The sequence below is a fragment of the Henningerozyma blattae genome, chromosome 6, assembly GCF_000315915.1.
Source record: "Henningerozyma blattae CBS 6284 chromosome 6, complete genome".
Classification (NCBI taxonomy): domain Eukaryota; kingdom Fungi; phylum Ascomycota; class Saccharomycetes; order Saccharomycetales; family Saccharomycetaceae; genus Henningerozyma; species Henningerozyma blattae.
In genome coordinates this window covers 1,036,752-1,053,862 of record NC_020190.1, presented here as the reverse complement: position 1 = coordinate 1,053,862, position 17,111 = coordinate 1,036,752, and the positions used below count along the sequence as shown (strand labels likewise).

At 29.8% G+C, this 17,111-nt stretch overlaps 7 protein-coding genes across 7 annotated transcripts; 5 read left to right on the top strand and 2 right to left on the bottom strand.

Annotated features, from left to right (window-relative positions):
- Positions 1 to 1,634: 1,634 nt before the first annotated feature.
- TBLA0F04280 (NAD(P)H-dependent oxidoreductase) lies at positions 1,635 to 2,201 on the top strand (the record flags this gene model as incomplete). The annotated part of the gene is made up of 1 exon (XM_004181432.1): positions 1,635 to 2,201. The coding sequence occupies one exon, from the start codon at positions 1,635 to 1,637 to the stop codon at positions 2,199 to 2,201; it is 567 nt and encodes a 188-aa protein (XP_004181480.1).
- A 2,160-nt stretch (positions 2,202 to 4,361) lies between these two features.
- Positions 4,362 to 4,742, top strand: AHC2 (Ahc2p; the record flags this gene model as incomplete). Its single annotated transcript, XM_004181431.1, has 1 exon — positions 4,362 to 4,742. One exon carries the CDS (start codon positions 4,362 to 4,364, stop codon positions 4,740 to 4,742), a length of 381 nt encoding a protein of 126 aa, XP_004181479.1.
- A 78-nt stretch (positions 4,743 to 4,820) lies between these two features.
- TRX3 (Trx3p) lies at positions 4,821 to 5,402 on the top strand (the record flags this gene model as incomplete). Its single annotated transcript, XM_004181430.1, has 1 exon — positions 4,821 to 5,402. One exon carries the CDS (start codon positions 4,821 to 4,823, stop codon positions 5,400 to 5,402), a length of 582 nt encoding a protein of 193 aa, XP_004181478.1.
- Positions 5,403 to 5,869: 467 nt separating this feature from the next.
- MVD1 (diphosphomevalonate decarboxylase MVD1) lies at positions 5,870 to 7,075 on the top strand (the record flags this gene model as incomplete). Its single annotated transcript, XM_004181429.1, has 1 exon — positions 5,870 to 7,075. One exon carries the CDS (start codon positions 5,870 to 5,872, stop codon positions 7,073 to 7,075), a length of 1,206 nt encoding a protein of 401 aa, XP_004181477.1.
- A 1,027-nt stretch (positions 7,076 to 8,102) lies between these two features.
- Positions 8,103 to 10,286, bottom strand: TBLA0F04240 (WD repeat TUP1 family protein; the record flags this gene model as incomplete). The annotated part of the gene is made up of 1 exon (XM_004181428.1): positions 8,103 to 10,286. One exon carries the CDS (start codon positions 10,284 to 10,286, stop codon positions 8,103 to 8,105), a length of 2,184 nt encoding a protein of 727 aa, XP_004181476.1.
- Positions 10,287 to 11,380: 1,094 nt separating this feature from the next.
- On the top strand, positions 11,381 to 11,779 carry TRM112 (RNA methylation protein TRM112; the record flags this gene model as incomplete). The annotated part of the gene is made up of 1 exon (XM_004181427.1): positions 11,381 to 11,779. The coding sequence occupies one exon, from the start codon at positions 11,381 to 11,383 to the stop codon at positions 11,777 to 11,779; it is 399 nt and encodes a 132-aa protein (XP_004181475.1).
- Positions 11,780 to 12,614: 835 nt separating this feature from the next.
- SRB8 (Srb8p) lies at positions 12,615 to 16,919 on the bottom strand (the record flags this gene model as incomplete). Its single annotated transcript, XM_004181426.1, has 1 exon — positions 12,615 to 16,919. The coding sequence occupies one exon, from the start codon at positions 16,917 to 16,919 to the stop codon at positions 12,615 to 12,617; it is 4,305 nt and encodes a 1,434-aa protein (XP_004181474.1).
- Between the last annotated feature and the right edge of the window lie 192 nt (positions 16,920 to 17,111).

Genomic DNA, 17,111 nt, shown 5'->3' with positions numbered 1-17,111 from the left:
TCTATAATTATATGACCAGCGGTCAAACTGTTCAAAATATTGTTGCTTATACTTTAATTCTTAGTTAAGTAATCTGTTTGAATAATTATTATATTATTATTATAAAAAATCTCCTTGCTTCTTTCGAAAGGGAATATATAATATATACGGGATATACAATGAACAGTTGTAAACTTTTGGGATATTTTCGTGGTAATTTATACTCCAAAAAATAGACAGATCCACCATCAACGAATTGATGGTCTGATATTAAAATAGAACCTATCACATCCTAATACCTTCTTAATATCACTACTTGTGTATTTTTAGTAGTGATGCCACGTATGCTTAATGCATGTTGGATTATTTATTATATTAAGTTGTTATTAGTTGTTGTATAAAGCCACAATTACGACTAAATTCATGCTTTATTAGCTGTTAATACAAACCCACTATTTATTACACATAACGCCACAGCTCTGACATTATAACTATCTAATAATCAGAATTGTCCTTTAAATTATGACAGACAATAGTATTAATATAAAGGATTTTAACGTCATACAATTTCATTAGAAACCGAACTTGTTATACCTAGCCTGCATCTCTCAGAATGTAAATAGAGATCGTTATTATAAACCTCTGTAGTTTTATATACGTTATTTAGCCATAGGGAAACAATTATAAGATCAAATCATATCTTAAAGTTCCGACGAATATTGTCATGACTGTGGCTTTATGCAACAACTAATAAAAGATTAATATGAGTAATGATTCAACATACAGTGGGCATGCATGGCCATATTTCGAATCATATTGTGGACAGGGGTCATAACTATGTTAGGATAAATAGCCAGAAGAATTGAACTAGATGAACTATTAGTAGATTCGGTTCAATAAGGAGTGGTTTTAATCTTTAATGTTTTAAATTATACAGTGCTATACAATAAAGTAAATCAAAATCAAAGACAATTATGTCTTTTGAGTTAAGAAAGAATTCTCACGAAGTTCTAAGTCCGATTTGATTTGTGTGGGTACATACCTGATAAACTTGCCTCCTTTTACTAACACAAATCAAACTAGAATTCATGAATTCAATTAAAAGATGTGGGGCTTCTGATTCTGAACAGGTATGGAGTAGCTTGAGGTTATGACTTCCAATCAGCGCATCAAATATATTAGCCATATAAAGCGGTTGCATCAGAACAGGCAGGGAATAAGATACAACAAATAAACAGCGACATAAAAACAATTTATAAACAAGTTTTAAGAAGAATTATAACTTATATTTTAAAAAGTACAATTTTGATTGTTAAAGTAAAACTAATTTTCTCCATGCAACGCATGTGAAATTTAACCGAAATGCTTCTATTTTTATGCTATTGAAAGTTTACTTAAGATCTCTCGTAGGAAATTTCTCGTGCCAGAAAGCATCACAGATAAGAAATCATTTCGGGGATAATACCTATTTTGGAAATGTCTACAAGAAACATAGAATTATGTAATAAGGTTATTATAGATTCTAATGAAAGATGCCAACAGGCTATTACAAAGCTTAATACTAATTATATAACTAATAATTAAAAATTTTGAAGAAAGATGAAAGCAGCTGGGATATATAAATGGACTAGATAGAAGTGTCTTATTCAGTTGGTATGAAGAAGAAAAAAAACCAAGCAAATGTAACAAACAAAATGACAAACTCTTCTTTAACTTCTCAATCTAAAAATGCCTTAATTGTCTTGGCCCACCCAGAAAGCCACTCTTTAAATCATTCACTAATGGAAGCTACAGTGAAAGATTTAAAATCCAAGGGATATCAGGTCAAAGTTAGTGATTTATATGCCATGAATTGGGATGCATTTGTTAAACGTTCTGATTTCAAAAATGTCACCGAAGTTCAAGCCGTTTCCATGCTTGAAGCTTCAGGTAGAGCATACACTGAGAAAGCTTTAACTGAAGATGTGATGGAAGAACAAGCTAAGATTGAATGGGCTGATTTAATAATATTCCAATTCCCACTATGGTGGTACTCTATGCCTGCTATTTTGAAAGGATGGTTTGATCGTGTCTTTTCTAATGGGTTTGCTTATGGATTTGGGTTTCCACGTGATGACGATATCTTTTCAAAGAAAAAGGCCTTGATAATGGTTACCATTGGTGCGGAAGAAAAAAGATTCTCAAGAAAAGATGCTTATTGTAGCACTGATGTTTTACTATGACCAATCCAACAGGGAACTTTATCTTATTCAGGATTCCAAGTTTTACCACCTTTCTGTGTTTTCGAAAGTATTAATGTTTCAGAAGAAAGATACAAAGATATTGTTGAAAGATTGCAAAATTATTTGAAAGATATTGATACTAAGAAGACAATTCCTCGTAAAAAATTTTAATCAGGTTCTAATTTATCAAAAGATGATAATATTAAAACTGCCTCTAGAAAAGTTTCTATCACCAATTATTCAACTTTCTCCGATTAAATAGATCATAAATTTTACTGGGAACTAAGAGGGCCAGATATTAATAAGAACAGTATAAGTAATTGCTCTTTTTAGATTATGTATATATATATGTGTGTATATATATTATTTTTATAAGCGTGATTCCTAACTAATAAAGCGTGATGCTAGAATAACAGCATAGGCTTTGCTCGAAAACTGAGCAAATGACGTAAGCATAAGATAAAACTGTAGAACACTTTAATCATTTGTATTGATACTATTTTCCGTCATAATTTAAAGAATAATTCTGATTAACATATACTTATAATTATAGAAACATTTCACCCTTTTGAGTAGGAATAAAAGGTTGGCAATTTATACATTTAGTTTTGAACAAGAGAAGTTAATTCATTATCACTCACAGGTAAAAATCTCTCGCTCAATTTACCTCACTAGAGTTTGCTGGACGCTATGCTTAGTATACCCTGTGACGTTTAATTGATATTCCCACGGCCGTAAAATACTATGCATTAACTGATAGTTTTATATAACTTAAATGTTTTTATTTTTAAGTAGAATTGATTTATAGAAGCATATGAGTATTTACACGCTACTTATATGTATAAGGATATTAATATGAAACTAATATATCATAGAATTCCTTTGTAACATGCAGCTATCAAGTTTCTCGATGTTTTACATTGTAATAGTATAAAAAAGACACCAAAAATCTTGAAACTCGAAGGTATAATGGGATCATTTTAAAGTAAGAACCGTCTCAAGTCCTTTTACAATTTTATATTGGATTCTTATCTAATCAATTTATAAAAAGCAGTTTCAAGTATATATTGTATAATTCATAAGATTAGTTGATAGCAAAAGTTTCTATAAAATTTTATGGTAAAAAGTGCACGTTATTGCTGAATAATCTGATCGGTCCTTGATATTAATAAGAATTTATGGTACTTGGGTAAATAGTACTTTCTTGGAATTTAAAAAGCTTCACAAATAAATTTAATTTTTTTGTCAACTGATGTAATCCTAAAGAATAATTCAAATATTACAAAAAAAACTTTATTTTCTCGTTCTCTGCTGCTTTCATTACAATTATAATATACCTTGATCATAGTTATATTCTTATTGAATCAATAATATCATTACAAAGTCATAAAATAAAAAAATATGTAAAGTATATGTACGTTAATATTTTCAGAATAATATCATGGTTCTTATATATGGGTAAGCTTGAAAGGTTGCAAAATTAGGATTCCTTAAAAATTCAAGATTTTACTATCCAATGCTTCTCGGTAATACCTTATATTATGTTGTTTGAAGTCTTTTGACAAGCATTTCACCATGCTAAAACTAGTAAAGCAGGAATTAAAGTTAAATATTTACCAGCTAATGGTAACCAATAGTGATGACAAAGAAAAATAAACAAACAAGCCTGTCGTCGAGGAATGAAATTCCTCATATATCCCACAATGTTTTCAGATACTGTTTATTTCTTATTTGGGCCATTTTCAATTGTTAAAGAGTGGAATAATTGGGATTATACTGAATCAATAGCAACCATAATTTTGGCGTATTCTTCATACTAAAAGAATGATCTGAGTGTTTTTTTTTTGTCTTTTTACTACCAAATTAACCTCAAAATATATAGAATTGCATGTTAATGTGATAAATATAGACTTGTCCTTAATTATTTGCTACAGTAAATCATATTTTGAAGCTTCATTAGTTATTTGAGTACACCATAAACTTTACCAGCCTATTTTTATTTTATACTCAGTTTCTACTGAAGTCAACAATATTTCCGATTTCTTCCGTCCTTTAAAATATAACTCCTTTTGATTAGCAAAACACTCACGTACTTATAAAATTCTACTGAAAAAAAACACTAACCCTTCTTACTATATCAGTATATTAGTAACTATCGCAATGAATTTACCAAATAATATAAATGAGTCTATCGAAGAGTTTCAAAAAAATGATATTGAGAATGACCTGGATTATAAGATGCTGCTGCAACAAAAGCAACAACTGGAGAAATTGAAATCGGATAAGCTAGAAGTATATAATAGATTAGAGCAGTTGTACAAAGATCTGCAACATAGTCAAAACTACAATGAACTATTACGATTTATAGAAAAGAATGGCACAAAGTTGCAAGATACTCTAACTTTAGAAGGCCAGCAAAATCGTAGTCAAAGTAAGTTGTTAGATGTTGAAATAGAATGGGAGAAGTATGGTGTTAATCTAGCTGAATATATACTAGAGGATGAAGAATTATTGGCCTTATATCATTCTGGATTATTATGATGATTCAATTTTCATTTTTTTGCTATCACTATTATTTGTGTCCAATAGAAATCTAGCTTTTTATTATCGGCATTAGTAATGCAAAATGAAAACGTAGAGCTATATAAAAAAGCAATAAAAGGGAGTGACTATTATTACCTTGTGATACACCAACAAAATTTTCCCCCTTCAGTAGTTTGTGAGCCAAAGAGCATATTCAGAGCTACCAACAAACAGCCAAAACTATTAAATATAATCATGTTTAAGACATCTATCAGAACTGCCGCTCCAAGAACTTTCTCGCCATTAAGGTTCACACACAATTCCCAATATTTTAAAAGACTTCAATCGTCTTATTCTAAAATAAAGAAAATTTCAAACATTGAAGAATATAATAAACAGTTAGGCAGTACTAATTTGTCGGTATTTGATTTCTATGCTACGTGGTGTGGACCATGCAAAGCTATGGCTCCACATCTTTCTAAAATGGTAGAAACCTATAGTGAACCCAAAAAGGTTAATTTCTTCAAGATTGACATCGATGAGAACCCTGAAATTGCAAGAGCAGCAAATATTACTGCTGTGCCAACTTTTGTGCTAAACAAGAACAATCAAAACGTTGATACAATAGTTGGTGCTGATCCAAATAAATTGCAAAAATCAATAGATTCGAATGCATAGGTCTATAGTAGCAGTTTAATTTGAGTAGAAGCTATTCTTTATTTGTTATATTTTAAATTTTGGCATACGATTTGATCTTATACGACAGACTTCATTTTTGAATTACCGCTAATTCCGTATACAAAATTATTTAATACTTCCTAGTTATCAAATTATTGCCAATTACAGTTGATTTTTTTTTAAAAAAATTAACTTTAAACGTTCTTAACTATAATTAGGCGCAAGCATCTGTATTTCTCTAAAATATAAGGATATATAAGTGTTATTTCCTTCTTTTTTTTCCTATTTCATCTCATTCTCATATTAATTATTTCGTTTAAGTTTTAAAGACTTACCGAATTTCCGTATCTAATTAAAAGAATTCAAAGAATTTAATATATAAAGATCTATAAATAAGTTGACGTGTAGCATTAGCAATACTTATCAATATTCTAGTATTACAACAATTGAATATTCATCCGATCGTTATGACAATTTATATAGCAAATTCTACCGCCCCCGTTAATATTGCCACTTTGAAATATTGGGGTAAAAGAGATGTCGAATTAAACTTACCAACAAACAGTTCTATTTCAGTTACCCTTGATCAAGAAGATCTAAAAACTTTTACATCTGTAGCTACTTCTAAAGATATTGTAGATGATAGTTTATGGTTAAACGGTGAAAAGCAAGCCATAGAAAATAATAAGAGATTACGCAATTGCTTAATTGATTTACGTTTGCAAAGAAGGGCACTGGAAGATAACGATTCGACTTTACCCAAATTATCTACTTTGGGGTTAAATATTGTTTCTGAAAACAATTTCCCTACAGCTGCTGGTTTAGCCTCTTCAGCATCTGGCTTTGCAGCTCTGGTTTACACAATTGCAAAATTATACCAATTGAAAATTAGCAGCTCAGATCTTTCTCTTATTGCAAGAAAGGGTTCCGGCTCTGCCTGTAGATCCTTATTGGGTGGTTTTGTAGCATGGGATATGGGTAACTTAGAGGATGGATCTGACTCTAAGGCCTTTGAAATAGCCTCCAAAGAGCATTGGCCTGAAATGAAAGCTGCCATCTTGGTGGTTAGTGATTTAAAAAAAGATATTCCATCAACAAGCGGTATGCAACTGACAGTTAAAACTTCGACTTTATTTAAAGAAAGAATCGATTCAATTGTCCCAGATAGATTTAAAAAAATGCAAACTGCTATTTGTAGTAAGGATTTTGAGACTTTTGCCAATTTAACAATGATGGATTCGAATTCTTTCCATGCAGTTTGTTTAGATTCGTTCCCACCAATCTTTTATTTAACTGATACTTCCAAAATGATCATCAAGTTAATTCATTTAATAAATGAATTTTATAATGAAACTATCGTGGCATATACTTTTGATGCGGGCCCAAATGCTGTATTGTATTATTTAGAGAAAAATGAGGTAAAATTAATGTCATTTATTTACACTTTTTTTTCAGCACTTCCTGGTTGGGATGAAAAATTTGGCAAGGACCAATTACTACATTTTACAAGTAACTATTCTGAAAATATTAAGCCTAGATTATCAATTAACATTGATTCAAAACTATTTGAAAATGTTAGAAAAGTAATATTAACAAGAGTTGGGCCTGGTCCACAAGATACCAATGAAACTTTAATTGATGATAAAACAGGTTATCCAAAATCCATCAAATAAGATTATTGCTGATACGCATCAAGTATATTTAGAATTTCAGTTTTTTCAATTAATTCCTATGAATTAATGAGGTATTCCATTGAAAGATTCATAAATATACCTAGCTAAATATATATTTAAATATTCATTGTCACTTTTAATAATAATAATAATATTAATATTAATATTAATATTAATAATTTAAGACTTTTAAAAAAATAATATAAACATATTTAAATATAGAAATGTATAATACAAACAGTGAAAAAACGTCTCTTACAATTATTCAAATAATTTTCGAATACTTCCGTACGTGATAGTTATTTTTGACAGATCTTATTTAATATTTTATTTCAAAAAAATTCCAATTAAATTTTGATATTTAAATGATTATTGAAACGTAACAAGCTAATTCAATATGCAATCATATATGATGTCATAATGTTTGTAGTATCACATTTTATTGAATAAAAGCGTATTTCATATTTAATTCAAAAAAATCAATTTAATATAGACATATATTTCCATAACCTCTTGATTGGAAAAATAAATTATTATAACAAAATCAATATGAGATAAACTTAATGAATTATCACATTAAGCAGATTGAGCATTCATTAATATCATTATTATAATTCCCATCAATATTATTCATAAATTAATATACGTGGATTATATTTTGATTCTTTAATAGTAGTAAATGAGACGATAAGGAATAATTTAGAAAGAAATAAAGAGAAGTAGAATGAGGTGAAGATTTGAGATAAAAATATAGTAAAGTGTAGTTAGAGTAAAACAAACTAATTTAGAATTGAAATTGACAAATATAAAAAAGAAAATAATAAGGTATGGTGAAAAAAATACATAGCACAGAAGATATTGGAAACAACAAAAATAAGGTGTAGTGAGACGATGGAAAAGAGAAAAAAAAATAAAATGATGAGGACGAAATCAAGAGAAGATCAAATAATTTTTTTAACAACTATTAATATTATTAGTATTATTATCATTAGTAGTATTCATAAATCAACTTTAGTTAGTTAATCAATCAATTTTCTTCCATTTTTTTGCTATCTATTATTTTCCTATATCTCCAAATCTTGGCTGTGAAATCACCACTACCAGTAGAAAAGACGCCAAATTCTGGACCCAATGGTTGACCATTTGCGACAGCAACAGATATTACTGAATTCTTATGACCTTGCAACATTAGTAAAGGATTACCAGAATTTGTATCCCAGAACAAAACACCACGATCTTTTGAACCCGATAAAACATATTCATCGTTTTGAGAAGTTGTAACTGATAAGACAAAGTCCTTATGACCAATAAAAGTAACTTCACAACTTTCATTTGAATTATTATTTGTTGTATCTAAATTCCATAACTTGACAGATCTATCTAAGGAGCCGGATACTAGTTTTTTACCATCTTTGGTAAATGAAACACTATAAATTGAATCCTTATGACCGTTTTGTAAATCAGTTTGAGAATCTAATCTCTTTAACAAGAACCCGGTTTCAGTATCCCATATTCTTGCAGAACGATCCAACGAACCAGCAGCAATAAATTTACCATTATTTGGAGAGCTTGAGACTGTAGTAACACCATCTTCTATTGATAAAGTTAAGGAGCATTGACCCGTTCTTAGATCCCATATTCTCACAGTTTTATCACCAGAACCAGAGACTAATTTTTCACCGCTTGGGAAATAATCTAATGAATAAATATCTTGCTCATGACCTTTTAATATCATTACAATTTGTTTTGTTGTAATGTCCCAAATTCTAATTAATTTATCTTCAGCACCGGCAGCCAAAAATTTACCATCTGGAGAGAAACAAACAGATCTAATGTATAGATCAGAAGATTCAGGGTTTGTTTGTTGTTCACTATTGGAGTTATTTGAAGATTGTGGATCAACTAATAAAGTGGCAATCAATTCACCTGTGGAAGTTTTATAAACCCTTGTTGTTTTATTACAACCTGTGGCTAGAAATTGGCCATCATTACTAAATCTCACACAGCATACGACAGAAGGATGGCTTAGAGATAGATGTAAATCAACATCTAAACTCTTTGGCAAGTCAGGGTTGAATAACACATAATAATCATCAGTGACTTTTTTAAAGGCATCAACAACATTTTTTGGATCTAAATCTAATAAAAATGGAGGAATTTGTTTGTGATGGTTAGCACGTTGATTATATGGCACTAAATGATTTGAAGGTGAAGCTTGTGGCAATTGGGAAGCTGTATTATTTTCTTTAACAGCCATTACTTGAGGAGATTGTTGCTGTTGATTCATATTTGGTTGAATATTATTTTCCATTGTAGATTGACCGGGGATAGTGGTAGAAGAGGCTGTAGGAGGTTGGATTTGAACAGGGATTTGGGTTGGTGGTAAAGTAGTTTGTTGTTGAATTTGTGGAGATTGTTGTTGTAATTGAGGGGATTGTTGAGCAGCTTGGAGTTGTTGCTGTTGTTGTTGCTGTAATTGGGCTTGTTGAACCTGTTGTAATTGTTGTAATTGTTGCTGCTGTTGTTGTTGTTGTTGAGCTTGCTGTTGTTGGGATTGTTGTTGCTGAGTTTGTTGAGGTTGAGGTAAAGTGTTTAACTGTTGGTTAGAATTAGTTGTGACACCTGGAGCATTACCATTCATTGAAGGAACAGCTTGTGGTAAAGCTTGAGTTTGAGTAATGGTGGTCTGTTGAGGCATTGGGATTTGAGGAGGTTGAGGAGCCACGTTGTTAATACTAGCGTTAGTTGTTGAAGGAGTGTTATTTGCCGTGTTTGAGTTTGCATTAGCATTAGTAGCAGCTTGACGATTAGCTAAACTTGACAATGAGGTCAACTGTTTTTCCTTCTGATCCAATTCCAACTTCAATTGTTTAATTTGTTCTTCATATGCATCTTTCATCTTTCTATGAGTCAATTCTAATTCATAAACTGTGTTTCTAATCTGTTGCATTTCTGCCAAGTTTCTATTAGTCTTCAAATCATAATCTTTTTGATTTTGTAATCTATAAGTATTTGCTTCTTGTGAGAGTTGAGAGAATTCCAATTTAATAGCTTCTAACAATTCATCTAATTTCGGACTATTACTGTTTACGTTAGATGTGTTTGTAGTGGTAGTAGAAGTATTAGCATTTGCATTTGAAGTAGTGTTGTTATTGTTCATGGTTGAATCCTTGGGGGCGCCAATATTGGTAGCAGGTAGCATGGTTGACATTGAAAAACAAAATGAGGACGAATAAAACGGTTAACTCAAATATATAGATTTTTTTTCTTCTTGTTCCACTTAGTACAATAAAAGGTTATTCTTTTCTTTTTCTTTTTGTCACAGCAGTAGTGGCAGTTTAGTGTCGTTGTTGTTGTTGTTTATTTCTCTAATTGAAGTATTCACAGGGTCCTAGGGAAAGTAAACTAAAATAAAAGTCGACGGCAAATTCAGCTGATAGCAATACAGTTCGTATAGAATATCTTCACTTGTGATGCAATCAGTCCAAATCTATCCAAAGCTGGTTTATCTGATCTCTACTAGGCTTGTGATTGACTATTAGGAATAAACAAATAATAATAAACGGATAAACAAAAGAGACGAGTAAACAAATGCTAAAACAGTAGATGATAAATCTGTGACTTCGTGTTAATACGCGTCGATCCTGTCGTGGCTATCGATCTTAACAGTGACTTCAAAAATGCTCACTACAATACAGCTCTATGACGCTATACGTGTCTTGTTGCTTTGTTTAGAGGATTGTTGTCTGTGGATTGGATTGCCAAACAATAGACAGACTTGGTTACTGTTTCCAACTTCTAATTTCTAATTTCCAACCTGTAATTCCCATTTTCCACTTCCAATTCCATTTTTCCTAAAACAATTTCTTATTTTGTTTTTCGAAAAACAAGAATTGAAATTTGGAAAAAATAGAAAATAAGAAAAAAAAGCCGAAAACCGGGTAATGGCCGATAAAATTCGGCACGTGATAACGCGGGAATGTTCTCTAGATTCGTTGAAACTTCCTAATTTGGAATGTTTTACGGATCGGGCCAGCCACCAAGAATGGCCTTTTTTTGGAGGAATTTCTTTTTTTAATTTTTTTTAATTTTTTTCAATTTTTTCAATCTTCTCAAATTTTTCTTTCGTGATGTGTGATGTTTGAAAAATTATTCATTGAAAAATTATTCAAGGTGATGAGATGAGATGAGGCGAGCTGTAGTAGTGTAAGAAGAGCATTAAGTCCAATAGTCATACTTTGTCATATAGTCATATACCGTTAAAAGAGAACGCCGCAAAGTATACTACAGGCCTCTAATACTACAATGAAGTTTTTAACTACCAACTTTTTAAAATGTCCTGTCAAGACCTGTGATACATCTAATGACAATTTCCCATTGCAATACAACGGTGAAAAATGTCAGTTAATACAGGACGAAAGTATTGAATTCAATCCTGAATTTTTGTTGAATATCCTAGATAGAATAGATTGGGCTGCTATTATCATTGTGGCCAGAGATCTAGGAAACAAATCGCTACCGCCAACAAAGCCATCTTTTTCTCCAGAATTGTCTGACGATGATCTAATTGTTCTAAGAGATTTACATACTTTGTTGTTACAAACTTCTATAGTGGATGGTGAGATGAAATGTAAAAATTGTGGTCATATATATTTCATTAAGAATAGTATCCCAAATCTATTGTTACCGCCTCATTTGGCTTAAGAACTTAATGATATTTTTCAAAATGTATAAATGAAACATATTATTAACTGTTGGCAATAGGTTGTAAAATGCATATTTATATACACATACACAGAGATTTAGATAAATAACAAATGGTTATTGTATAATTATAATAATATTATGATTAATTTTTATTTTTTTAATAATTATTTCATTAGGGTATATCGTTATATAATAATTTGAATTATTTCCGAAAACGGATGTTTTCTATTGAATATTTTCTTCGGGTTTGAATATTTTTTTCTGAATTTCACGATAAAAATTGAAAACTATAAATACTCAATAGTTTTTAAGAAAATTATTTTAAAATTTAAATTTCATATGCCACTTTTTGAGTCTTAAAAAAAAGATTAAAAAAGTTAATCAGGATTTTATCACTGTGGCTATGACGATGATTTTCACTAGGTAGTTATAGTAAACGTATCCTGTATATCAATGTTGCGTTAGTCATCTATGTAAAAGTAGATGGCGAACAGAGTGGGGAATTATTCTGTTATATTTCGATATTAATGGACCTTCAATTTTTTCTTTCATTTTGATCACGCTCAACAATTTAATCTTTAATGCAACTTATTGTCCTGATATTTAATTTACGTGTTGAAGTTCTATCTTGGTATTTGTTTTAAAATATAACTACAACAGCATAGGATATGGATAGACATCAATATCTAAATATGTTAAAATGACAATTAAAAAATAAAACTTGAAGATTAAAAACTAACATGCTAAAAAGTGTCTAAGTAGTATCTATACAACAAAATATTATTCACAATTCATTTATCGCTCGTTTTATTGTGGTTTTTTGCCTTTTCTCTTATTTTGGATTTCTTCTTTCATAAGCTGTATTGAATAATGATAAATTTAAACAGGAGTTATTGAATGATGATCCATGATCAGATTGGTAATTAGAAATGTTGTAATATGATTCATTATGCAACTGGCTTTCATACACTTCGTCCTTTACGTTATATAAATAATACTTCTTCATATTGTCTTCTGTGAAATTATCATTATTGGTACCACAGGGTAAAAGAGTTATACCTAATGTTATGTCATCACTAACGTTTGTCTTTTCCTTGTCATCAATAAATGATGATACCTGGAACGGCGGTAAATTTAGCAAATCTCTTGGAATATTTAGGGTAGAATGAAAATTGTTGTTACCATTTCCGGTCATAGTATTATTCTGACTACTAGCACTTGTTACACTACTACTACTAGTCACGGGATGATATTCAGAATCAGAAATGATTGTAGATGAATATATTATGTACGATTTTAACGAAGATAATATTTCGTATAGCATTAATTTCAAATTCAAGTTAAAGGAGATTTTATCAAATAATTGAAATAATGATTTAATGGTTTGAATAATGTTCGATCGATTCTTGTGATTAGTTTGTAAGCATGTTACAATATAATGGAAAATACTTTTTTGATGTAATGTAAATATTTTTAAAAAGATTTCTAATCTTTTACCTTCATGGACCAAATTCTCTTCGGTTAGGCAATAAAATTTTTGAATATTTTGACATATTAATTGAAACATTTCATTATCAATTTTAATTTCACTACTGCCGCTGATTTTAGAAATTCTTTGAGACAACAAAATAATAATTTTAATCGGAATATAAATTTCATCATTATCGTTTTGGAAATTCGTGTTTACTGTATCATCAGAATGAATTCCCAAGTCTGATAAACATTTCTCGAAGAAATCTTTTTCAAAGATGTGGATTATTAAACGCAAAATATCGACATTAGATATTTGTTGTAAAAGTTGAGAGCATAAACAATTACCTTTGCATACATCTATTAATTCAAATAAGAATATCTTTAAATTATCCATGTAACTTCCATCTTCATCTTTCATTAGGATGCTAATTTGATAACTGGTAAATGATTGGAATAGCCATAAATTAGTAAAATCTAGCTTATGATAAAAATTTGTAATATTCAGTTCATCCAAAGTATGATCATCCTCAAAAATATCACACTCTAGATCATTGTTGACAATATTACTGGTTGTACCATAGCGTAATGCATCTTCTAAAAACTGGGTTTTATTTATATGAGATTGGTTTAACAGATTTTCAATTATTTTAGTACTTGTTCTAGCTAAACCACTTCTAGTACCAATCGGAATTAATATTCCCAAAAATTGGTGATAATATTTAGACAAATTTTCAATACAAAAATTTGAAATATTTTGAAAATTATTAACAATGAATTGGAAACAATGAATTTCAAAATATGGTGTAATCATTTCTAGTGAATCTTCACACGAATTTATTGATATTAATTGCATTATGTATTCATACCCCAATATTTTTTGAATCTGTTCTAATGTTAGTAATTTAGATCCAATTAAAAAGTATAAATCATACAATTTAAAATCTTTTCTCTTTAAAAATATTGAAATAAATTTGTTGTATTCTCTTACATTGCTACCTTTTAATAACAACATTATTTTCCTTGATCTGCTTTGTTCTTGAACTGAATTATTTTTACCTAGCAATATTCTAATATTAATTTGAAAGATTTCAGTAAAATTCCAAGAAGGTCTATTAGTAGGGGTTACAGAGTTATTATTTGGTGTAGATCCAGGGCTATTGGATTTAATATTATGTTCAGATTTTTCATTAACTAAGTTATCATGAATAGAATAGCATAATTGTTTCTCCTTCGTAAGTTTTTCAATTTTTAATTTTTCATTTTCGTATACTGATGACATTTTGTTTCTCAAATCTTCGTCAATAGTAATTTCTACTGGGAAACATTTCATCACAAATTTCCAAAATGGCATAAAAGACGTAACGAAATATGCATCCGAATCTTTAACCTTGAGAATGTTAATATATATAAAGATGAATGTCTTTATGAAAAGTATATGGTCATTAATAAATTGGGAGAATATTTTTTCATTGCACATTAAAATATCCATTAAGGCCTCCAACGTTTCAATATTTTCCATTAACTGATGATAAACGATAAATTCAAGCCATTTGTATAGATGGTGAGATCCCTCCAACTTATTTTTAAATATTCTAAAATTTCTCAGTAAGCTACCTTTATCTATCATTTTCAGATCGCCATTGCATAAGTACGACAGATACCATTCTGAAACCATGGATTTCACACTTAATGGGTAACTTTCTGGATCAAAATCATCTTGGCCATTTAATAAGTTTTGTTTTAATTCTTCTGACATTACTAATAATTTATCATAAGTATAATTCTCAAAATATGAAGTGTCATATTCCATCATATTTTTTAGGACCATATTGTACTGGCTTTTTGTTAGAGGAGAGATATTTAAGTTAATTAAAACATCACAATGGAAAAATTTATCTGTAGAATCACTCAAATACAATATTCCTGAACTAATCAATTTTCTAATATACGTTGGAACTTTAATAATGCCATATACGATAAGCAGATTAAGTAACCGATATAAGCACTCTAGATTAACAAATGAATTCCTATTTTCTGGTTTTATCTTTGAAATTCTAAACACTAATGACCAAATTGTATCTTCGAAAACATATTCTTGTGATCCTTCCATACTGTTGATTCTTAATAATAATATTTTAGTAGCTAAATGAATTGAATCTATATGATCTTTACGAGAAGGATGGATCGTCCATATTAACAATTGTAGAACATGGCCTACTGAAAAACTTTCCCTATCAATATAAGTAGACCAGTCATAATCTATTGAATTATTATCCAACAATTTAGTGAATTTTACATCAACTGACTTCAGTTGTGTTATATACTCATTATTGGAATCTGGAGCTGGGAAATAGTTTGCAGGATCATTGCCTAAACTTTTCTCAATTGGATAAATGCTAAATTTTAAAGATTCATTCCTGTAACTAACTAGCTCCAGTTTTCTTCTTATATCATTTGTCATGCGAGATGTATCGTTATTTGTATTTAGTATTTCATATAAGCATGGTTTATATGTATCCCAGCTAGAATTCGGAAATAAAAATATCTCTAAAGATTGAGTTTGAAATAATTTAATTACCAATGATTTTATTGTATTTAAAATTGCTTTCTTAATTGAGTTATTTTTTTTGATATCATTTATGATATATTTTTGATCATTTATCATAGATTTTGCATTAGAGATTTGATAATATTTTTGTAATAAAGTTTCGACAATTTTAGAAACTAAGAAAAAAGGTTGTGAGTTATCTGATATATTATTTGGCTGACAGATGCCATCCCAAAATGTAGTCAATATATGCAATGTTAATGGTAAGAACTCAAAATTCTCTACTTTAGAAAAAAATTCTACTAACCAATGATGAAATACTTCTTTATTCAATAAATTTAAGCTGTAGCAATTCCCAATAAGTTTTAAAAAATAATTAATCTCTGATTTCCAGACTTTCAGTCTTATTTGATCATCACTATATGTATTCATTTCGAAGATTAGTTTTTCCATAATAAACACATAATTATCTGTCCAATCCTTTAACAATTGAAAATTAATGTTATTCGTGTTCTCATTTTTATTTTGATTCTTTATCATTAATGATTTCCATTCCAAAGAATAACAACATTTTATTAGCCAAATAGCACGTTTGATAGGTATTTGTTTCATATAGCACTGTTCCAGTACCTGTCGCCTCTTCAGTCCATGTGGAACATATTTAGATATCTTGGATAACGATGCATAAGAAGAGCTTAATTCTTGCAGCCATAATTCCCTCTTATGATCAGTCAATGTTATTCTTGTAGGTAGACTGAATCCAGGGCCACTTAAATCGTTAAATAAAGTTCCTTCAAAATTTTTTGGTAAAGCAGGAATTCTATTGACTTCTTCTTCCCTTAACTTAACAACATTACTGAATTGAGATGCTAATTGCACTGTTAGTTTTGGTAATGAATCTTGAAGGCTCGACCTTGCTGAAACACTTTCAAAATTAACTTTCGATGTTGTATAATACCCTTTGGAAACAAAATTAGTCATTATAGTGTCCTCATCTTTTGTATGTTGCCAAGGATCAAAATCTGGGTATATAGCAGCTTGTGTATCACGCAAATAGTCTGGTACATATGGATGGAGTTCTTCTGGAGGTGTCAGAAGATATTTAGTAGGGAGCATTGTATTAGGGTATATTCAGACTTTTGAAGCCTTGTAACTGTGGTTTTTATTAGTATTAATATCTACCCTTTAAGTATTAGCCAAATTTTTGTAAATATTGACACGCATTTCCTCTAAATAACCTACAAAATGTGCACTAGAGGGCCATTTTTCTTACCTGTTAAAATTCCGGATGAAAGAAAGCTCGAGCTG